Consider the following 23,331-nt stretch of genomic DNA (forward strand, 5'->3'; position numbering starts at 1 on the left):
TGACCCAGGCACTGCTTGCAGTGAGTGCCCTACTCCTAAAGCACCCAGACACCTTGCAGCACCTGGCACCCAGCACCCTGATTACTGCTTCCAGTGCCTGGGACTGGTGTATCTGTGGCAGCAATGTGTTTCTTCTCCCTATCACGCATGTAAACCATGCCTCTGATTAGCCTGAGCTTCTAAAATAAAAGTAAATACGCTGGAGCTGTCAGGCACAGCAAGAAGTTTGTAACAGCCCACATTTTCTGAAGATAATTTAAAGCCTGAGCATGCGACATAAAAGGGGAGCGTCTTCAGACATCTTGCAGATATTACTGAGGAATTCTGCAAGTTACATTAATAGTTGCAAAGTAACTAGGCTTTTTGTTTTGTTTTTTAAATGAAAGCTAAGAAATGCAACTTTACTTCCAAGGAAGCAACAGAAAGAGAACATTCAAAGCTTCTTGCTGGCGGCAAAACTCCAGTGCAGTAATGGGACTTTACATTTAGACGATGCTGCAATAAAAAAAAGAGTTCTCAGCTCTTGCTCCAGTGGCAGCTTGGCAGGGCACTCTCTTAGAAAAGAGGATCACCGCTTACTCCACCCCCAGCAGGGGACAGGATTAGCGTGGCCAGAGTGAAGTTTGTTATTCGCATCAACACAGCAGCTTTAACTTCTTCTAGGATTTATCTCACACAGTCTCAGAGCTGTTCCAAGAAACTACTCTGGGCTGAAGCGGGCAGCCAAGTGGCATTACACAAGCAAGGTAACTCAAGCTATGTTTTAAGCCTGGCATAAACACAATTTGATACAGGTTTAGTTAACCTGAATCCTGAAACCAACTGGTTTGGGACAGTTTGCTGAAGGAAGCTGCTATACCCACACTGAGACATCACCACTCCCTTTGTCCACACATGGTGCACCCATCCAGATACCTGTCCTGATGAGGCTCAGTGTTATTTTCGTGTGGGTCTACATGGGCACTATCAGACCCTTGCACACACCAAGAAGCATCAGCTCACCCAGATTGCAGCCAAGCCCTCTCCTGCACAGCATCCCTTCCCTGCTGGCTTTTCCCAAACCAAAGCACCGCAGTCTAAAGCCAGCATCCAGCTACTTTGCAAACACCGCTGAGGCTGTGTGAACATGGTCCACACTTCCAGGCTGAGCATCTCTAATCCAGCCCCAAAAGGATGCAGATTACCCTTTAGTGGGATTTAGGGAATACAAACCAGAGTCAGTAGCCTTCACGCCTCAGCTGAAGTCCCTCCTTCTGTGACAGGAGCCTGTTCTGCTGTCTGTCAGAATAGCTACCCCAAAAACTTCAGCTGAAGTCCCTGCTTGAGCTAAACCGCACAAGGGGAGTCTAAGCGCAGAGGTACATTTACATGGGTGCATACTGGAGGAAGAAATTAATTTATGAGTGCAAATACTGCCCTCAGTTTTGTGTCAAAGAATTTCTTTTATTACCACCCAGCTCCCTAGTAACTCCTCCTTATTCCTTCAGGGTAGGTAGCTTCCAGTTTTCTTAAACATCATTAGGGTTGTGCTGTGTGAGAACTGTAAATTCTCAATTTCTTCCACTTTTAACAAAAAAACTAAGCCTCCTCCTTTCCCCCAAAGGGCACACAGCTCACTCCTTTGCAGAATATTTTTATTTCATCATTCACCACAAGAAATGGATGCTAAAGGTTGAGGGGGTGGATTTTTTTTTTCTTTTCTCCAGCATTTGAAGATAAAAGCATCTTCACGGCCACAAAATTTGTTCAGCAGCTTAGGGAGACCATCTGTCTCCGTAGGCGGTACACGCAGGCGACTTGGAGAGCACAGACAGCAGGGAAAAAGAAATTACACGGCAAAGCCTTTAAGTACAGGGTAGGTTGGGGTGGCTGCTGTCCTTCTGGGCACTGCTGGCTTCGAGAGACAAACCAACAAGAAGAAAAAGCCCTGCAGATGAAACCAAAAGGTATTTTCTCCACACCGTCTCCCTCACAAGCTGCTGAGCAGCTCCGTGTGTGAGAGCGAGCGATACTGCGCTAGCCAAGGGGATTAATAATTGACCGCGGGCCCTTCACGTACAAGTACGCCTGTAAACTTTTCAAGTATTAAGCATTCCAAAAATGTGAGAGTGCTCGGGGGTATAGCAATCACCCCGTGCTACTACTATAGTCACTGCGGCTTGGTGCTTTCACAGGGGAACACAAGCGCTACCTGGGCCGCGGCCTACCGGGCCGCCTCCATGCTCCCCTCATGGAAACCCACAGCAGGGGCTGTGAGCACGCCTGGGGTGTAAATGCAGCCTTGAAAAGCACAGCCCCTGAGTTTTGTGAGGATTCGTGTTTATATCATTATTTTATTGGCGTGCCTGGGGCTCGGGAAATGTAATTCTGTAGGACCGCAGCAGCCCACAGGAGGTTCCCTGTGGAGAGATGCACACAAAAAAAAGGGAGCAACACAGCCCAGATCAAACAAGGGAGGAGAGAGAGGAGGCAAGATGACCGTGGGCACTTCAGTCCCTCGAGCTCTGGCATCTTTATCGAAATGAAGAACAGTTCTGTGTGTAAAGCCACGCCTAAAGCCTTCTGGAAACCGTACGCAGAAAGACAAGAAGCTAAAAAAACACGCTCCCTTCAAGAAAAAACAGAGCCCTACCAGGCTTCACCACATCAGACGTTTCCAGATGCATGATACACGCAGTCAGATATGTCGTGCATGCAGTCAGATACTGATGGTCCATCCTAGACTTTCACCCCCCTCCTAATGAGAAGCATCTGGCTCTCCTGGAGCCTGCTGTTCACTGCTGTCACAAATAAACATCCTCTTAATGAGGTGTTGCTCTGACCCAAGTAAGAAGTCCTAGCTGGTCTTCGCTGACAACACGCCCCCCTCGTAAAACAGAGCGAGGCACCACTGCCATAACTCAGCCCGAGCATCAAAGAAGACTTCTCCTTGCTCTGCAGGGAGCAGAAGGTGGTTCTGCAGAGCTTGCTGGAAAATTAACTCATTTCTACAATTTCACAACAAAACTCAGTTCGGCAACTCAACTGGCACCCTCAGAAAAGATGGGTTGCAAAAAGGTGGCACCCTAGAAAAGCTGGGTTGCAAAAAGGTGGCTGTAAACACCCAGTTATGTGAAGTGCTGCGCCAAAGAGGAGAGACATTAGCTTGGAGGTTACAAGTCTGACACCTCTCAGTGCTAAAAAAGCTGCTCCAGAGCACACAGCTCAGTTTCTTCAAGAGCTTCGCACTTGCAGATGCGATTAACACCCATTTAGCCAGCTATCACAGAACTTCTTGGGAGGAGAGAGTACTTAGTGCTGGTGCTCATCAGGTTTGGTGAAAGGATGGGGAGGAAAACTCGAACAAATGCTCATCAGGGTGCTTTGTATGGATTTCAGGGCTGAGAAAATGCATTCAGGAAGGCGGCTAATTTCACACAGGCTCTGGCAACAGAACTGCTCTGCAAAGCAGCTTGTTTGTGGAACATGATGTTGTAGGAAGCTCCTGTAATCAAGGCAGCAGGACAGTTAATAAGATGTTTTACTACAGAACAAGGTAAAAGCCCATCAGCTCCATCTCTTTCATCACCGACGTTTATCACTGTGAAAGATGGTGATGGTTGAAGAAATGCCACGGAGAAAAGAGGGTCAGTAATTCCTCTGGTCCCTGGGAAGGCAGACCTGCAAGCAGGGCAGAAGGGAGGAGTGCACAAGCCCGGACAGCATCCAGCAGGATTTATCAGGGCAGATACAGCTCTGCACCAACATACACAGATGACTGTTCTGCAGTCACACTTGACCACCCAATTGGAAACAGAAATAGCCCACAAGTGCATGGGATCAGTCGCAGTGGGAATAACCGATTTAATTAGATGCACATTATGAAGTTCCTTCACCAGAAGGCAGCATGGTTTCAGCAGTTCTTGCCCCAGGCAAGACGTGCGGCCTGCTAAACCCATGGTTAAGCCGATCCATTTCACCACACTGGAAAACAGAAACAAGAGGTGTCATACGCCACAGACGCTTTCCTTTTGGGGGGCAGGGAGATTTTAAGAGAGCAAAGTCAAGAGAGAATTGTTGACAGAACTTCAGGCAGGAGCTCTCCGTACAGTTCAAATCTTGACCAAGTGTTACTAATTGAAAAAATTTCACCCTTAATAAGTGGAGGACTCATCTGAGCAACACCTATTTGTTGCAAAATCAGATGTGTAAGGCATAGAAAAACAGGCTGTGGCCTGAAGATGCTTCTTCCCAGTCCTAAGCCCTCTATATGCTCTCTTACTAGAGAGCACGGCCCTGGTGGCACCAAGGGGCACACACAAGAGATTGCTTATCAGATGAAATCAGTAAATACTGGCAGCCTAGAGATCAATTTTACAAGCAGTAGGTTCAACAGACACTAGACTGCCAACCCAAAGCAGATGGATCAAAAGAGGCATCGTCTCCCACCACGCCATTCTGTTTCAGCTTTGTTTTGTGTTAAAGGTAAGGGTTCAAGCGGCACCTAAGAAACATGCTCTGCTGCTCCAGGTCAGCCAAGAGACAGGCTCCCCTTCCAAAACACTTTCATGCATCTTCTTTGTTTTGTGAGCATATACAAGCCACAAGATTCCTCAGGAAGATATGGCTAACTCCTGCAGGGAAGGTGCAGGCTCTTCGGAGACATACACCTGCTCTGAGGAAGCAGCTGCTTGGATTTTAAACCATGATTCAACAAAATACCTACCCAAATACAGATGGAAAACACAGGGATGAGCAACGCTAACAGACTTTTTCCCATATGGAGCTACTATTTCTCCGTACCAAGCTTGTCTTGATTAGATGGACAAAGAACATCATCCAGCTCACAACAGCCTGCAGAAGCTGTATCCTGACTCCCAAGCTGTACGGCGGCCTCCCAGCTGGCTTCCCAACCCATCAGTTCATAACAACAAGCTTACATGAAGAAGGACATTTAAAAAAAAGGAACTACTGAGAGCTCCAGTCTGCCTACAGACACATGAACTATCACAGATGTGCTTCTCATGTCCTTACCACAGGGATGAGAAAAAGGGAGGAGAAAGACCCACTCAAAGACACTTCTAACCTCAGAAAGCCATGCTTGCACTGTAGCCCAACACACAGTCAATGTGTAAGATCAGTAATTACCATGTGTGTTTGAAGCCATTAATTTTCCTGAGCTGTCTAGACTAGCAAAGCTCTAGGCTGGGGGAAGAACACTCACTGGAGAGGAAAGGAGTAAGTCCAGCACCCTCACTACAGAAGAGGAGGGCTTTCTCCAGCAACATCCTTCCTAGATTATTTCTCAACCATCCAGAAGGAACAGAGCCGTGGTTTACAGATGCCATCAACGTCCCTACCTGTCAGGCTGCAAATCCAAGCCTCAGCTTACAACGCCATCAGCCTTTCAACAGGAAAGTTATCTCCTGTCACTCTTCCCCACCTTTGTTCCCCTTTGTTCTTGCTTTCAAAAGTCTCGCCAGCATCCCCACCCAACCTCTCTTGCATTTTTCCCAGGCTTTGCTTCCTTGCCTCTGCTCTCCTCCCTGCTCTTTGCCCACAGGTACCCCCGTAAAGCATTCCCCTGCCTGGCAGGGCAGCTCCTCCTGCCAGGAGGCAGCAGAGCAGTCAGTAAGCCGAGACTTGGCACCGCGTTCATGGGGACTCCACTTTAATTTTTACCTCCCCCTGCCAAACTCTGAGTCACTGCCAAAGGGAACGTGCATTTTGGCAGCTGAGCCTCCCAAAAGAAAAGTTAGAACCAAAGTGCTGGGGGTGGGACCAAGCCAGGCTATTAATAGGTTAATTATAATATGAATTTGGGGAACTACTCCCAAATACACTTACCCTCCTGGGCACAGGGCTCTCAAGGATGGTGTGGAATATCAAACTCTGCATATTCAGCTTCTTGGAGCTGGGAAGGATGGAAAATCCCATCTACCCTACCTCACAAAAATATGGTTTTCCGAAAGGGAGGCTGAGATGTTGATTTCTTCCCTTCTCCCCCTTAGCGTTTCTTTTCCTCACGCTTAAAAAGCAGCTCCCTCTGTCTCATCAGAAAAGACCCAGAATTTGAAAGCTCACGCCTGTATTTAGAAAGATTGACGCGCAAAATTTTTGCAATGGAAAAGATCCAGAGCTACTGCAAGGAGCAACGCCAAAGTTAGATGTCCCAAGAGCCTTCTCAATACCAGCCCCTTGGGAGCATCTTTTGGATGGGTAAGGCAGGCAGAATCCGTGGGGGAAGCAGGGACCAAAACTTTCAGACCTTTGGGAGCACAAAGATGACAAAAGGTCAGGCTGAGGCAACAGGGTTTTGATTTCAGGAGGCAGCCAGGTTTTTATACCTGTTGAAGCATGCTTCCTCCTTCCAGGTGGTAGCCCACAACCTATCTATGGCACCTTCAAAAGGGCTGGGGTGAGGCAAACATACATGGTGGTAAACGGGAAGAGCCCACGGGCAGCAACAAGCAATACACACATCATACATCATAACTCTGACCCTCTCTCCAGGATGCTCACGAGGCTGCTTCTTCTCCAGTCTTCCTGAACTACACTCACTGTCAACACGTGGCCTCCAGTCAGATCTGCACAGGTCTACCTTTATTTATTTCAGCAAAGATGTGAAGACAACACAGACACGTTATACAGCTGCCAGAAACTAAAGAAAAAGCAAGGCTACTTCACCGTTATTAGACGTGCTTGACAAGACTCTCCTGTAACACAAGGTGCTGAGCATCCACATTCTGCACGGTTTGGATTCAATATGCCAGACAAAATTGCAATCAGCTTGCCAACAAATGAAAAGTTATTAATTTTTCATACATCTCAGGTTTCACCCTCGGTTTTACAAGTCCTTGCTGCCCTCGCAATCACCCAAGGCATTCCAAAACCTTGCTGCAAAGAGAAAACCTGAGAGAGCATTGTTTCTAACACATGTGCTGTTCAGTACTTAGGTCTCGATTCTCAAGTAGATTTGTCTCCGATGGCAAGATTATTTGTGTGGTTAAAGGTAGACGTGTAGACTTTGGCACAAGTAGGATCTAAATTCCTCTGAACACGAATCCAGAGTCTACAATACCACCAAGCAACCAAACCCTCTCAAACCAAGCACGCACTCGTGTGTACATACAGGTACATACAAAGACTGAATTTTCTGGGCTGAATCACCCATGTGAGAACTGCCCTGGCACACCCCAAGGTGCACAACTGTAGTACAGGGGGGATCTTTGGTAGCTCTCTCCACCTCCCTAGTCTGAGAGGCCACCCTAGGTCTGTCACTTACCTTATAGGAATTTCTAAGATTAAAAAAAAAGTAATCTCCACTGTGTTGTTTTTTTTTTAAACCTCCAAAGGTGATCTTTTTGTAAGTCAACTGGAGAGCTTCCATTACAGAAAAGGGGCTCTGCTTCACATTTTGCTGAGAAGGAAAATACAGCAGAGTCCAGACCCGGTTCGTTCACGAGATCACGGGTTCTCCCACTAAGGCAGAATCAGCATCCAGGAGTCGACTTCCAGACTTGAGCTTCAACCACTAAATCTGCTTCAAAGCAATTCCATCGCTAAGCTAATGGCTGCAGGAGACTGTTCCTACATCCACTTAAACAAGCAGACGCTAATCTCTCCATCTGCAATAAATATGCATGCCGTAGGGGTCTGGACAAGATAAGCGGAACAGATGCCTGAGCGCGCACACAGTCTGGGGAATCATCTTCAGAGCTCAGCTGCTGGCTCCACAGGGCACAGGAACTGAGAGATTTCTAGACACCTTCACAGGACACCGGAACCAAGGAGATTGAGGCACCTGGCCTCTCTTGCACCTCTGCTGCGGGAAGCATTAATCCCAGTGGGAAGGCTGAAGCAGGCATGCATCAGACCTGCAGATATTGCACATCTCCCAAACACTCTCAACATCTGACCCAGCAGACTGATCAACACCAGCGAGAACAAGAGTAGGTACCATCATGATACAGAACCAACTCTGGAGAAGTACAGCACCACTAAAAAGAAAAAAAAACAGCAGCTTGCACCTACACATGTCCCAGTATTCATTCTTATGTGTCCAAACTGCTGGGAGTTTGGCCACATTAAGGCAACTGCTTCAGAGGAAGCTTCCCCAGAGCCAACACAAAAATGCAGTCAACTCCCGATCTTAGAAAAGAGTCCCTGGCCACTGAAAGCACCCCAGGGTACAGCTATCTGTCTACGCCCTTCAAGGCATCTCCCACCTGTCACAAAATCAGGTGTCAGAGCTCAAACACCTGAACACAAGCATTTCAACCAGCTGTCAATGGCTCACACAGGAGCCGAGTGACAGTGCTCAATTCGACTCAGGGGATGTTTATTCAGGTTCCTTCCACAGCTCTTGGCTGCACAGGGCAGTGAGGACACAGATGTTTTCTGCATTTTAGCACGTTATATTGTCAAATGCTTTCCTCACACAGGGCCACTTCCTTCAGCCCCTGCCACACGAACACAAGGGACTGGTTTGCCAGTCAGGAGGCTCTGAAGAGTGATGCTCTGCAGGGGGCTCTCAAAATGACCCCTGGCATGCACAACCAAAAAGCACAAACCAGCCTCAGCCACACAAGGAAGCCTCTCCCCTTTCCTCCAGTGGAAGATTCAGAAACCTCGGGGGGAAGATTTGGGAACCAGAGGTACCACACAAACCATAGCAGCTGGCGCTCTGCGCTGTGGCACAGCCACATTTATCCGCACCGCTGGATTTCAGCGGCGTGTACCTACCTCAAGTGCCCCAAGCTGTAGTATCGTGACTCTCCATCTGTTGACCGGACTACCTTGACCGTGAACATGGGCTGCAGCTGCCGTAGCTCCAGCAGCACGATGGCCAAGTAGTGAATGAAGAGCAGAGCGTCCACCAGGGACACCGCGTACTGCACTATTCCTTGGTAGTTGGTGTCCTTCGAGTCCAAGATGCGAACGCCATAAAAAAGCCAGTAGGAAAACACAAACAGGAAGATGAGGACCAACAAGAGGGCCCGAAACACAAACACCCTCGGTAGGTCTGCCTTGGGCTGGCGGAAGAACAGAGCCCAGGTCCCAATCAGGAGAATGAGGAGTTTGAACGCCACAGAGATGAACAGGCCCTCACAGACAGTACCACACGGCTCCAGATCATCCCGCCACAGGACCTGGGGTAATAGGATGAAGGCGATGGGGGTAAGGAAGACGAGGAGTCCGAGAACAGCTGCCACTGTTAAACCCAGGTAACGCTTGCAGTCCAACCCAACGCTGTCCTCCAGGTCCTTACTGATCCTGGCTATGTCCTCCTGGGAAATGCTGTGCTCGGAGGTGCCTGTGATTGCTGTTGTGGTCTCACCCCAGTTGTCATCCTAAAGGAGAAAGAGAAAAACATCGGTGAAACAATCACGTGATTTCTTCCACGTCTTTTATTATTTTTCATTTTTGGCCTAGAAAAGGACTGCTACAAGAAACTTAAGTCTGCTAAGAAAAACATTCAATATATTGAAGAATCAACCCAAAAAATTACCAAAGTTTTGGAAACAACAGCACGATGTCCAAAAAAAGTGACTATAAACATGAAGTGTTAAAAACCTGTAACTGTAGAGCAAGTAGCTCAACTTCCTACACCACTCAGGGTACCCCAGAGGCAGTTCTTCCAGCACATTTAACAAGTAATAGGACATAACTCTTGGAAACTGCACTAACCATCAAGTCCTACGTGCGAAACAAGGACTAGCACTTTCCCCACAAATTTTGTGGTATGAGTGCATTACAGAATCACCTGGAAGGGAAAGTTTCATTTCAGGTCAGCTGCAGTCATTACAATCAAAAACATGTTCACACATTGTTTTTCCATCAGTAAGAGGAACAACTGCATTTCCAGCAAGTTCCTCTACCTTTTCCTTTTTTTTTTTTCTTCCTCTACAGTAGCACTGCCCTCAGTAGCTGACATGCTAATAAAAGCTTAGTTAAACCAAAAAAATTACAGGTGGTCGACGAGGATATTTGCAGGTATGGTGCTTTAAATTTGAGGATCACAGACTACAATATAGTCAAGCTTCAGATGACATCTTGTTTTTCCAAAAGCCTCATTTCTTCCCTAGCTTGTTTCAGAGGAGTTTGGCGAGCTAGGGCTGCCACCCACACCATCATGCCTCCAATTGCTCCTTCCTGCTGCTGGCAAGACCAAAGAGCTATGCTGACACACACGGATTTGATTCACAGCTGCTGCTGAAGTGACTCGGTCAGGAGAAGACTCCTGATACCTCCTACAAACACCAAACAGCAGTGAAGCCTGTGTTTTATTGCCTGGCACCTGACGCCTTTGTAGCTGCAAGGCTCATTCAGAAGTCCACGTTTTGCTTTTCCTTTCACCCTCCAGAGTCTATCTTTCTGCAACCTGTGTCGTTAATAGGATTTACACCTTCTCCCAGACTTTGGCAGCTACGTACGCTGATCTAAGCACTTTGTTTTAAAGAAATAGGCATCATTTTAAGCACGAGACATGATACCTTTAGACACGAGTGCTGTAGAAATGTACAACTACAGGGTTTCCTACGTATAAGAGCACTTTTAAACCATTATTCACCTCTTTAAAAGAGCTATGGGAGAGAGTCTTCAAGAATCCTTGGGAGAAGAGTGGACAGAGGCAGCAACATTACTACAAACAGCTCCAGTGATTTACCTCCTGATGCTCTTCAAGACACCAATACCTCCCTGCCTACTGCAGCAGGGCTTTGAGACAGACCAACCACAGTCAGGAACTTGAATTTATCTGAGTTTTGAGTCACTTCTCATCAAAACAGAAATATATCTGCATTGCAAGGTGTCCTGAAAGGGAGCATAATCATATCACATCTTCCTTTTCGCCAGCGTCTCCAGTAAAGCGATCTAAGCATTTCAAGTATTTTATGCTTATGTATGAAATAGTTCTGCATAATTTCCCCCATTTGATTGACAAGAAACTGCACAATAGAGAAGGGATTGAAACACGACAGCAGCTTAAGGCTACAGCCCAGAAGAAAACAGGCAACTTCAGTCCCAGTCTACCACTTAAGAAAGCTCCTCCCATATGAAGTGGCACAAGCAGAAAAATCATGCATTTACAAGTCTAAATCTCAAGTGGTACAAAGCTGCTGAACGCAACCCAGGACATGCAGGAGAGAACTCTTGTTCATGCATCAACTTATTTTTGTTTGACTTTGAACTGCACTGCGGAGGTCTGCATGAAAACAAGGGCTTAAAAATTCACCTGGACATTTATATGCATTCAAAGTAACAGCTCTGGAAAACAAACACTTGGTTACAAAATACTACGTGGATGTACAGGGAGTAAGCCCACTGGCAGCTACACAAATACTGTTTTAAGTACTACCACACATAATCTGGGTGGAAACTGGGCATCAATATTACTTTTTTTATTATTATTTTTTTTAAGTAGAAGTGAAGCCCCACAGCCAAAAATTAACATACCAAAAGTCCAACCCAGGAGGCAATGAAACATCCTGCACTCTGTTTTGCAGCATCAGTGATTATTTGAAAATGAGAATGCACCTTCACATCAGCTGCTACAGCACAGATTACTGGATCCATCCTAGATGCAATCTACACCCAGGATTTTTCCCTTCTTTACTTAATCCAGTGTTAACATACCAGCTTCACTGAGTTTTGAGCTTTTTCTCCCCTTCCCAGCAATTTCGCATTACCTTTATGCCTCTCCTCTCCACTGGGATCCTGGCCCTCACATTTTACACTATTACCCTAAGCAAATCCCATCTAAAGACAAAAGAGTACACGCAGGTGAAAGGATTGACCTGAATAATGCACGGTGAGGTGATGGAAACACACTTTTCTATAGACCTTAGCAGATGGCACTCTTTGGAGACAGAGGTAAACTAGTGCCCCAGGGGTAAGTCACGTCAGCACTGGTGCTGTCAAAAATAATGCTCTCAGAAAGACAAAACTGATCAAGACCTGGGCTTAATGAGTGAATAAATGGTAGCCACAGGTCGTGGAAGCACATTAACAGCACGTGAGCAATGCTTTTTTCCTCCCTTACTCATTTGCTCTGTTCCAGACTCCAGGTGTGCCTTCACTCCCTCCTTACCTGGCCCTCCTCTGTCCGAGAGGCATCATTCCCCAGCAGCGGCTCCGCAGGAGGTGCCTGGATAGTGACGGACTTCTCGGATCGGCTGCCGTCTTTGCTTCGTGGCGATTTGTGCCTGTCGCGACTCCTTTTCCAAACAAGAGGAAACAAGAAAGTTAGCAGAGAGCACGGCCTGGAATTACACCACCTCGTACTTGCAGCAGGTGCCCTAAGCACTAGGTTATAGTTCCTGCTTGCTCATCTCTTGGTCAACACTGATTTCATTTGTTACAGAACAAGCTTCCAAAGCAGCAGTGACCTTGCCCAGAGCAGCCTACAGCCTGGTGGCTGGGACAGTTTAGCTTCTCAGACAGCTCCTGCAACGTCGAGTCTTGTCAGCTAAGACCTTCTTAACACCACAGGACAACTAGTGAAATTTGTTTCCACTGGTCAGCAGCCCCCAGCTCATCTCTTAAAAGAGTATCAAAGGTAGCAGGGCAGTGCTTACTGTCAGAATACCCTTGTAAACCTCATGGCTTCTCATTTGAGAATATCTCAAGATATTTTCACCTATCTGCTCGCCAATATTTCCCCCTCCTTTCCCACCTGGAGAGGAAAGCAGCCTTTGCACCAGAGACCCTCACTGCACTGGCTTAAAGCTCAGGAGCATCCAAAATCCCAGCTCTTGCCACTGCATCTCTTTTGGGGTTACCAGAGCCTAAAGGTTTCATGGGATGAGACTTTTTCCTGTTTGCAGTAAGAGGCTCTGGGATTGTGTATGTAGTTTTGGGAACTTCGAAGGCATCTTTCCACATTTTATTCTAAACTTCAAAGGACAATCTGCACCAGGGGGCTGCGGGTGTTACAGGAGAAGGGAGGAAAGGCAAATGAAATGTTTTACTCAAGAAACAGACTGCAAGCAAAGAGACAATTTTGTGGAAGAGCTCTTTTTCCAACCACACAGGATAATTGCTTCTGAAATGCAAAGTTATTTTGGACCAGCTCAGTTGTAAATTACAAAGATTGCAAATAGCACAGGCTTTGCATTTAAAACTAACGATGATGAAAAAAAAACAGTTTCCAAGTAATCAGATGTTTTAGAGCGAGGTGGTTTTTGATGCCACTGAGCTACCAGGACAGAAAGAGGACTTGCTATTCGAGTTCAGAAAAGCTTGGCTTCTAATCCAATCAATGCTGATAGAGGGCTTGCTGTAGACTCAAGTACCACTCAAGTTCTATTAAAAAAACACCACCAACAAAGAGTCGCCAGGAGGATGGTGGGAAGAGAAAGGCAGCCTTGTTGTTACACAATAAAGAAATGGCATTAAGATAGAAAACAAGTGGCAATATCACTGTAGGAAGTCTGACACATCTCTCCAGAGAGCTCTACTTACCCCGCACACTTTAAGAGCAGAATTAAGTGATCTTTTCCTTCTGCTAGTGCTTCCCCAGTGTTGCTGGCCATACATGACCCCAGCGTGCGTGCAACAGTTTGAATGTCATTAAGCTAGTGGCATAATTGCTTCCTATCCTGTCACCTGGCTCCCCCTGAGGACTCTCCACATGCATCTTCCCTCGAGCTGGAGCTTCAGTGATTTCATCCTGACTTATATTTTTTCCCCCAGAGTACACATCCTAGCTTACAGCAGCAAGTAATTAAAAATAAACACTTCCTTACCCTTGTCTGTGGGCTTTTTTGGAGTGACCTGAGTAGTGGGAGTATCCCGAATACGTTGATTCTGTATCCATTGCAGCAGACATTGGGGTCTGCACGGACGGCAGCACAGGTTTTTACTTAGAGACGGGTTCCTGGTGCTCCTGAGGTGGAGTCCGTGATAAAAGTGCTTTCCTGGGTACTCTTTGCTTCCCAGTCATCAGTGAGGCCTGGTCCGTGGGGACTCGAGGACGCTTCACTTACCAGGAATCCTTCCAGATGGGGAGGAGGGAGGGTGCTCTGCTCCTCACGGTCGGCCTGCGGGAAGACAAACAGGCATGGAAATGCATGCTAAGCAAAGCAAAACAGTTTTCCTGCTGTGCTAATTCCCTCACCCTCTTCCACCCGGCCACATGTCCCCAGCTCACAAGCTCATCCTGGCCGATCGCTCTCTTTTTTTGTCTGGAGAAACACACACATTTGCAGATCCTTAAACAAACTGATAACGTAACCCTGTTTTGCAAAGTCTAGCTCGTTCACCCAAAAATCTGTAACAAACAGCATCAGGCACTTGATAAAGAAGGCTCAGCAGCTGAGAGGGAGAAATTCACCCCTTGGGAATTGCCAGAAAATAAGTAAATAAAATAAAAGGCTCAACTTCCACACCCCCTTTCTTCTCACCCCATTAATGCAGATCCCAAGCCCCACCAGATGCAGAGTGACAGCTCTTCCTGGGGGAAGGGGCGGGTGACTACCCCAGCAGAAATGCTGAAAACGATCAGACCACCGTGTCTGAACCTGCTTTGTTTTCATAACTGCAAGGTGTGCCCGTTTTACAAGCATTAGTTACTCTACAATCGATGGCTCTTGCAAGCGCCTCCCTTTCTTTGCAACCTTCGCCTCCAAGAGCTAATTTGGGCTTGGAAGAATTGAAATTCATTAGAAGTTGGATCTATATATACACACGTATTAACAGTAGTGGTGAAAACTGATTAGAGATCCTCATCTGGCTTATATGGGCCAGCATTTCTTGCAGCATGGAAGCAAAGCTTAAATCCCACCTGCGAAAGGCAGAAGATGGTCGTGCTTTTGGGGTCAAGAATAGGGTGGCATCCTAACAGCTCCCAGGAGTCACACGCCTGCTTCCCAACCCCATACCTTGCATTTGGTTTCCCAAATTCCTGCCCAGCCCGCTGCTGCTTCCAGCCAACGCCAGCGGAACAGGGGGCTACAGCCACGCAGTAGTCTCCGAGCAGGCAAAGGACTGCTTTAAATTAAATTAAACCCCTCCGTTACGCTCTGCTCACAGCACTTCCCAAAGCTGTTAGCAATAAAACCATCAGCCACTGCTTTCCACCCTCTCCTTTCCCCAGAAGAGAGGGACAACAGCAGCAGTTGGGCTTCGTACTTGGCCTTCGTGGATGTGAATCCCCAGGCTGTAAGGGAATATCGTGCCTCAAGAAAGCTCCTTGAAGGCACCACAGAATCCAGGATGGGCAAATAAGGATGGAAACATAAATCCCGGATTTGGAAAAGGGGGGAACGAGGATGAATTCAGACTCCATAGGCAAAGGAAACACAAAGCCAAGGCACAGTTTGAAGCATCACATCATTACTGTAAGAGGAACAAAAATCCCCGAGCCAGGGACACATGATGCAACACATCAACGCCCCAGATCTGCGCACAGCCTGTAGCTTGTGGCTCCAGCAGCTCAGAAAGGCTGATTTTTACCTCCATCCTACTAGAAAACCTCGGATAAACCCCCTCTACAATACCCAAACCCTCCCAAATACTAGAGGTGCTAAGAGGCGTTGCAGGATTAACCCACTTACTGCTCGTGGCATTACCAGAGGCTCTCTACAAGCAACCACTGCCTTCACAAACACACCCCACTGTGATATAGGAACGGGAAAAAAAACAAGGCGAGCTGCTGGTGCACATCATTACGGGTTACTCACTCTCCCCAGGCTTTGTGCTGGTGCGGGTGGCCCGTCTACCTGCAAGCAGATGAACCACAAGCAAGCAGCTCCCATTTGGCAGCGCCGGGCACCCAGGCACGGAGAGCAGGCTCGCAGCGAGACAGGAAGGTCGGGGCAGGCTGGATCACGCCAACTTTCATTTTCTGCGTAAACACGAGCAACGGTTTTGACATAGCTCTGCGAAAAGTCAACAGCAAGGCCCCCAGAAAAAACGTTCAGCCTCCTGGACGGCGGTCAAAAAGCGCCGCAATGAACCGGGGAACTCTGCACCACCACCTCCCGGTGATGCAGGGAGGGGATAGAAGACAAAGAGCAGGATAAATTGCATCCCCGTGTTGGAGCTCGGAGTGCCAGAGCCAGAAACCAGCCCTGGATTCGCCACCACCCCAGCAGCACCCACTGCTGAAGCCTGAGCAAAGCTGGCACGTGCCTTGGAGGTAGTACGACCATATCCAAACCGAGCAAAATCTGTTACCACCTCCACTGCTGAGCCACAAATCATCACCTTTCTTACCCTACCCCTCTGGGCAGGGACAACTGCACCGCCTAAAGCAGCAGCCCCATCAGTCGGGGCCACATCCCTCCACAAACAAGCGTGAGTTGAGAGCCCCATTTAGCTCATGCAAACAGCTTCCCAAAAAGATCATCGCATCTCACAGAAGGCACGTCTGTTTGTTTGCAGATCTTCAGGTCCTGCACAAAAGCAAGCTCCTCCTTGAGGGCACGATTGCAATATCCTTGGGTTTTTGGGGGGAGAAGCCACCGTGAGTAGCTTCCACCTCCACACCACGGTGCATTCCTCTCCAGTGAGCAAACAGCACCACTGGAGGAGAGGAGAGGGGATCCTTTTCAGGATCCATTTTGCATCACAGCCCCAAACTGCAAAACCCACACCCCGGTGAAAAGAAGTCCTCCTCCACTCAAACCATTGCGCTGTGCAGCTGCACGCTGAGCCCTTTGCTCCCAGAAGGGCTGAGACGCTCGCTTCGCCTTCCCCTCGTTGACAGACGAAGGAAGGATGCTGCAGACCTCGTCCTACTGTGAGCCACTAAATGGGAAACAATACTAGAGGCCCCAGAGGAAATCCGGGGACCCTAGTCTGGCAAGACGGATGGACGGCCGCATCCTGCACGGCAGTGAGGAAATGTAATGTAGTTACCCCTGAGCGCTGTACAGATCACTGTAATTACAGTTCCTACGCAGCTACACAACTCATTGTAACTCCCTCTTTTCATACGCTCATAAATCTCCCCCCAAAGTTCCTTTGAATTGCTATTTTCCACGCTGGGAGCCCAATCCCGCTTCCAATGAAGCTCGCCTTGTGATCATCTTCAAGGCAGTGCAGCTTGGCTCCCGGCCCAAGGGAAATTTAAAAAGAGCAAGTTACATCTTTAAATCAAAGAGGGTGAACGCAAACAAGAGCGCTCTTTTACATCCCAGGCTTTCCCAATGGGTTTCCCCCCCTGCGAAGCCGAGACGAACAATTCCCCCATCGGCTCCGCTTTGAAAACCTTGCCTGCACAGCTCCGTTCCTACCCGGTGTAGGACTTGCAATCGCTTACAGTCTGTTTAGCAGCGGGTTCACGAAGTTACGTGTGCCTGGAAGTGCGATGCCACAGGAACTTTTTGCTGTTGAATTTCCCGAGCGGGCCCCGATCCAGCCATTTGATTTGTAAGCACAGGAGTTCACCCGCAGTGATCTGCTTGCAGAGCCAAGGCTTTCAGTTTTAACTGCCAACGAGCTCTCAAAAAAAAACAAAGTGTTTTTTTTTTTTTGAAAACGTGTTTTTCCAAAAGCTTTTTATTTATTTTTGCATGTCATTAAGTAAGGTTCGTTTTGGCCTTGAAATATGCAAACCGGGACCTTTACTCTATAGCAGCGGTTCTTGATTTGCAAGCCCCACATCCCAAAAAGAAATGTTTCGCAGTCAGCAAATTCAAGCCCTCCAGCAATACGCTCCCTTTTTCTTCACTGCTTCTCGCAGGCTTCTTAGAAACAGCTCACAAACCCCCGGGAATTTCCAACCCCTTGGCTGAAAACCATCAGTCCGTGACATGGATACTTCAGAAAGCACGGTCACCGCTCACTGAAGCGATCCACCTGCACGTTGAATCATGCCGTGCCACAGCGCAGGTCTGAAAATTGAGCGAGGCTGTCCCCAAAACCACCCCAGCAAGCGTCGCTTCCCACCAGCAAAGCCCCAGCTCCTCGCTACGCAGCTGATCCGCAACATGGGAAGGTCTCTGCATGGGACCCATCAGTCAAGCACCTCCCGGGAGGATGTCCTCTGCCCACTCCAAGAACCACATCTGCGCTGTCCAAGTTCGTGAAGCTCACCCGGCGTTCGAGCCCTCATCAATCATGCAAATTATACCTTGGTTGCCAATCTGCTGGCGTGGTGAAAGCTTGCACTTCCTTGCTCGTACGTCTCCCATGCTGCTAGACCTTCAAACGCACCTCTCAATCCCGGAGCCGTGCAACGTGGTAGAAAATGTTGTTGCCTCACCCTTGTTACTCCAGAGCACCAGAGACTGTGCGTAGGAACAGTTTTCAGTACCGATGTTCAAAGCCCTACAGCCTTGCCGAAGCAATGAGGGCAAGATCTGCCCCGGGGCTATTGCTTCAGCCTCTGCCTATCCAAGCTGATGGTACCTGTACCTTATTTCCAAAGTTTATTTTTAACCATAGCAGTTAGATAGAGAGATAACGCGAAAGGTTACAAATCACAAGAGGTTTCCCTAGTGAAAGCGCTCTCCTTTAGGAGACTGCCTGCGTTCCCACGTTTTCTATTTGGATTTAAAAAAAAACAAATGAGTCTACAGACCCCGAGCAACCCCACAGCACACAACCCAGCATTTCCCCAGTACGTACTCTGGTCTCCTTGTGGTGGTAAAGCCCTCCCTGGGTTCATATGCCTGTAATCCATCAAAGGCCACCACGAATACCGCCACCGCTCCCCAAAACCAAGAGGCCAGCGGCAGCCACAAGGCCTCCTGTATCTGGGTGAGCAGCACCAGGCACAGCTCAGGCATCTGCTCTCCCCCCCAGGCAGCCGGCCAGCGACCACGGGCAGCGAGCTCTTCGCCTGGGTGGCTCCCAGGCAGGCTGGAAACCCATCCAACACCTCGGCTCGCAGGGAGAGCTCTCTGGGGAGGCTCTCTGCAAGGCTCGCTTGTTAATTTTGAAGCAGAAATGGTCAAGGGAGGTGCTGGCGGAGCCAAGAGTGGTCTTGGAGTTGCGGCCGGCTGCAAAGCCAAAGCCCAGAGGGGGACGAGAGCCAAGCACGTTCGCAGCCGAGTTGGCCGAAGCAATGCTGGAGCTGCCTTCCTCTGAGCTGGGACACCCCGGCGATGGGGTGTATGTGACACAACATATACAAAACATCCCAATTTGCTCTTCTGGGCAGCACGGCTTAATGTATGAACTCCCCAGAGCTGCAAACGCTCCGGGGCGAGGCGCTTTGACAGACCCAGGGCTGAGGAAAGCCCCGCCGTGACAGCCGGAGGGCTGCCAGCGCCCTGCGAGCGGAGAGCTCAGCCTCTACCCTAAGAAACCTTCCTCCCAGCCCAGATAAGAGCCCAAACCGGGACGGGTCTGGCTTGCAGGGGCTGTGCCGAGGGTGCCCTTAGGGGAACCAGCGGCTTTGCCCTCTGCCGGGCAGCACCCACCTCCTGCACCCACCTCATCCCCACCCGCAGCACAACCGCCGCCTCTCAGCGCCCACGATTTTGGGGCTCACCCTGCCAGGCTATGAGCCTCGCCACCTCCTCCCCTTCACCGACAGACGGACACACGGACGGACAGACCGACCTGCCTCCCCCATGCCCGCTCCTCCTCCTCCTCCGCCGCCGCCTTCCCCCGGCGGCGGCCGCCGTTCGCCGCCGCTTTCCGCTTCCTGTGCCCGGCACCGCCCCACAGCCCCGCCCCGGGCCGGCCCCGAGCCCTCCTCAGCCCTTAATAACGATTAATTGCGTCAATTAATTGTGAGGGATCCCCCTCCAGATCCCTATCCTGTGCCCGAGTTGCTGAGGAGCAGCCCGCCCCACAAAGGGCACTGAGTGCCTCCTGTCAGACAGCTCCTGCGCTGCCTTCACGCGGCCCCTGTACCTTACATCTTCTATATTTCCCTTCAAATTTCCCATTTTTTTGCCAAAATAACGCCCTAACTTTGCTTGTGGCACCCGTCCCCTACTCACTGTCTAGCACGCTGCCGCCTGGTTTCACCATTTCGGGCAGGCAGAAGTTGGAGGAACCGTCCCCACATGGCTCTGGTGTGGCAATCCCATTACCTCCGTACACCTTACCCACCCTATACCTGGCTGGAAGTGGCCAGTATCAAGTAATAGGCTCCATCTCGCCTTGTGTCTAAACTTGCCCGCGGCCCCGGCACCCTGCTGCATACCAGACGGTCGCCCTGCCCTGGAAAGTGTTCGACATAGAGCTGAGAGCATCACCGCGTGCTCCCGGCTGCCAAATCTTCACTATAGGGCAGCTTGCTTTCCTGCTCAGAGCAAGGGAACGTGACAAAAAGCAACAGGACAGAGTTTATTCAACCCGTGTATCATGGACAGGGGAGAAACTCATGGTTTTACTGGTGCAAAATGGGGAGGACAATGGGGGTGCTGCCCGCCCTGACAGGGTATGGAAACTCGGGGAGTAAAACTTCGACACAAAGAAGGGACTTTAAGAGATATGAAAGATTCCTGAATACCAATTTCACTCCTGAATACTAGTTTTGTGGTTCAGAGCAGCAGGACTCATTGCAGTACCCAGAGGAAAGGAAATCGGTATGAGATCTCAGTTGGGGATGTATCTAGGCCCTGTCCAGACCCAGGTGGCACAAATACACTTCAGACCCTCTGCAACCTTCTCCCACATGCATCAAGCTGTTAAACAAAACACTGGCAAAGACAGGATACACTAAAGACAGGCTCAGAGGCAGATACTGAGGTGCTGTTACATGCTTATCTTTCATCATCTGTTTAAACCGCTCAGACATGAGGAAACTTTTGGCATGAGTCAACCTACTTGTGCGGTAGGGTCATCGTTTAGAAATCTGTGAAGTGCTAAGCTACGTCAGCGTAGCATATCACTACTGAATAGGCAGGATTAGAGGTGTTTGTTGCTAGTTTCTTGGTTGTTTGTTTTAAGAATACCCAGAGCAGATCTCAGATTCACAGGAGAATGATTTAAGCTGGAATGGACTTTAGGAGATCATCTGGTCCAGTGTCCTCACTCAGCACAGGGTCAACTAGAGGAGGTTGCTCAGGGCTGTGCCAAGTCAGGGTTTGAGTATCTCCAAGGATGGAGAGTCCACAGCCCCCCCGTGCAAGCTATTCCAGGGTTTGAACAGTAAAACATGCAACCAATGAAATGAACCAGTAAAAATGTTTTGTGTTTAAATGGAATTCCATGTATTTCCATCTGTGACTGTTCCTTCTTTTCCTTTCACTGGGTTCCACTGAGAAGAATCTGGATCCATCTTCTTTATTCGCATCAAGTATTTATACACATCAATACACATTTATACACACCGATTCCCCTCCGAAACCTCTCTTTTCAAGGCTGGAAAATCCCAGCTCTCCCAGCCTCTCCTGGTGTGTCAGATGCTCCACTCCTTTAATTATTTTAGTGGACCTAAGCCAGGCTCACTCCAGGACATCCATATCAAACAAACATGGTCTTTGGCCCAGGGTGCACGCTGTCTGCATGCAATGCAAGAAACCAGCACTGTTTAGATCCCATCTATTCTGACCTTTTCTCATTCCTGCTGGCACAGTGGCCAGGGAATGTTTTAGGAAAGATCTGCATGTGGTCAAGTGCATGGACTCACACTGCTCTGAAGAATGTTTATAGATGCATACGCAGAACAAGCAGATAAAGAGTTAAGACACGCACATGAAGCCAGGCTCACACTTGGCCTGTTTCATGATGTGGCACACAGATGAAGGTTATGATCTCAGATTTTTCATCCCTTTCTGTAGCTGGCTTCCATGAGATCACAAACACCTCTTGATTTGCTCCAAATTTGCCTGTCTTCTCCCATTTAAAAATAAAATAAAATAAAATAAAATAATAAAAAAGAAAAAAAAAAAAGCCTTATCACATGAATGCCAGTGCTACAACCTCAAGTTCACTGAAGCAGGGGAAGAAGGATAGTAGATGCCTTTCATATACTTCAATAAATAAATAATTGCTCAGTAAAAAATGACACTTTTTCGAGTCTTACAAGAAGCAGCTACTGGCTTCCTTAACAGTCGTTTCAATTTTTTCCCAACAGAAACATGACTCATGTTCTCATTTCATATAGATCCTTGAGGGGACTGTTTCTATCCATAACTTTGAAGAGACACTCAGAAAAATGCCAGTTAGTACAAGCAAGAACATTCAGTTTGAAAGATGAGGATCCGGATGATTTTTGTCCTCATCAAGTTTTCAGATTGTTCTATATTTCTTCCCACAAATGCAATTACCATCTGACCAAGGCTGAGATGGGCGGATAACAGAGTCCAGCATGTAAAACACACTGACTTAATCACGCAGGGAACTCAAAACGATATAGAGATCTGCTTGTTAAGAGGAAATACTCATTTGTAATTCTACTAATCCTGCTACTGCATTCCTCAGGCTTGTATCTTTCACTCTGAAAAGCATGTGTCAAACAGAAAACCAGGGAGAGATGTATTTTTGGTCACATTCATGCGGAACACAAGCGATCTTGGATCTGCTACAGGAGGCACTTTCTGGAATGTGGACGTTATCCCTTTTTATAACAAATCCCTTAGTGTTTTGAATCATTGTCTTACATCTTGATTTGCTGAGCACAGTTCATGACCAGCCAGCTATCCAATCAAATTAGCTTAATAAACATCCACTCTCTCTTCTAAAAGCATCTATTGTAAAGCAGTGGGAGTTTTTACACAACATTAAGCATCAGGTTATGCTTTTAAGTCATATCTTTCCTCATGGTTTGTTCTCGTTTTTTCTTTCACAACCTTCAGTTTCACTTATTTTTAAATGAGTCCAATTATTTACCCTACTACTTTTCCTAATCATTTTACTACTAATCATTTTTGTGAGCCAAATTCTGCCTTGTTTGGAGGCACATGCAATACTTTTGTTAAGATATCTACGGCAGCTTCTGCTCCAATTTTCTGTCACCTTGGAAAGTACTCTTCCTTTTTCCCTTCCCAAAATCCCAACTCTTCCCAGGACACAGAGAGGTATTCACTGACAAAACAATCACAGATGTACACCCATCCATAAAACCCGTTTGTTTTTTTTCCCTGCAGTTTCTTACTGCTTACTGAGTAAGATGAAAGGATCATTGTCAAGTTATAGGCCCTAGCTTCCTCACCTAAACCAGAATTTGTCCACACAATGCTTTGAGAATCAGAGGCAGTGCCTCGTCCCAGTAAGAAACATAGAATCATAAAATATTCAAGTTGGAAAGGACCCACAAGGATCATCGAGTCCGACTCCTAGGTCCCCAAAGGGCCACCAAAAAAATAACAACAACAAAAAAATCTAATCATGTGTCTAAGAGAACATAAGCATGGGCTGAGCCAGCACAAGCACAAACATTAATGAGTTATTGCTCACTTTTATATGGCATCAGCTGAAGCCTCCAGCATGGGATGGAAAGTT

The 23,331-nt window shown here is 48.0% G+C and overlaps 1 protein-coding gene across 2 annotated transcripts in view; it reads right to left on the reverse strand.

The window, feature by feature from the left end:
• Positions 1 to 19,643, reverse strand: part of VANGL1 (VANGL planar cell polarity protein 1) — a 36,384-nt gene extending 16,741 nt beyond the window's left edge. Inside the window, exons 1-4 of one of the 2 annotated variants that reach the window (XM_013097272.4) lie at positions 19,495 to 19,643; positions 13,728 to 14,021; positions 12,071 to 12,197; positions 8,725 to 9,332 (exon numbers count right to left, since the gene is read on the reverse strand). In XM_013097272.4, coding sequence (XP_012952726.1) covers positions 8,725 to 9,332; positions 12,071 to 12,197; positions 13,728 to 13,810 — 818 coding nt within the window. In that variant the 5' untranslated portion in view covers positions 13,811 to 14,021; positions 19,495 to 19,643. Of the gene's footprint in view, positions 1 to 8,724; positions 9,333 to 12,070; positions 12,198 to 13,727; positions 14,022 to 19,365; positions 19,390 to 19,494 lie in introns of those variants that run through there. The other variant, XM_072043966.1, reaches the window with a different exon arrangement.
• Positions 19,644 to 23,331: the final 3,688 nt, after the last annotated feature.

This window comes from Anas platyrhynchos, chromosome 1, assembly GCF_047663525.1.
Source record: "Anas platyrhynchos isolate ZD024472 breed Pekin duck chromosome 1, IASCAAS_PekinDuck_T2T, whole genome shotgun sequence".
In the NCBI taxonomy this organism is placed as follows: domain Eukaryota; kingdom Metazoa; phylum Chordata; class Aves; order Anseriformes; family Anatidae; genus Anas; species Anas platyrhynchos.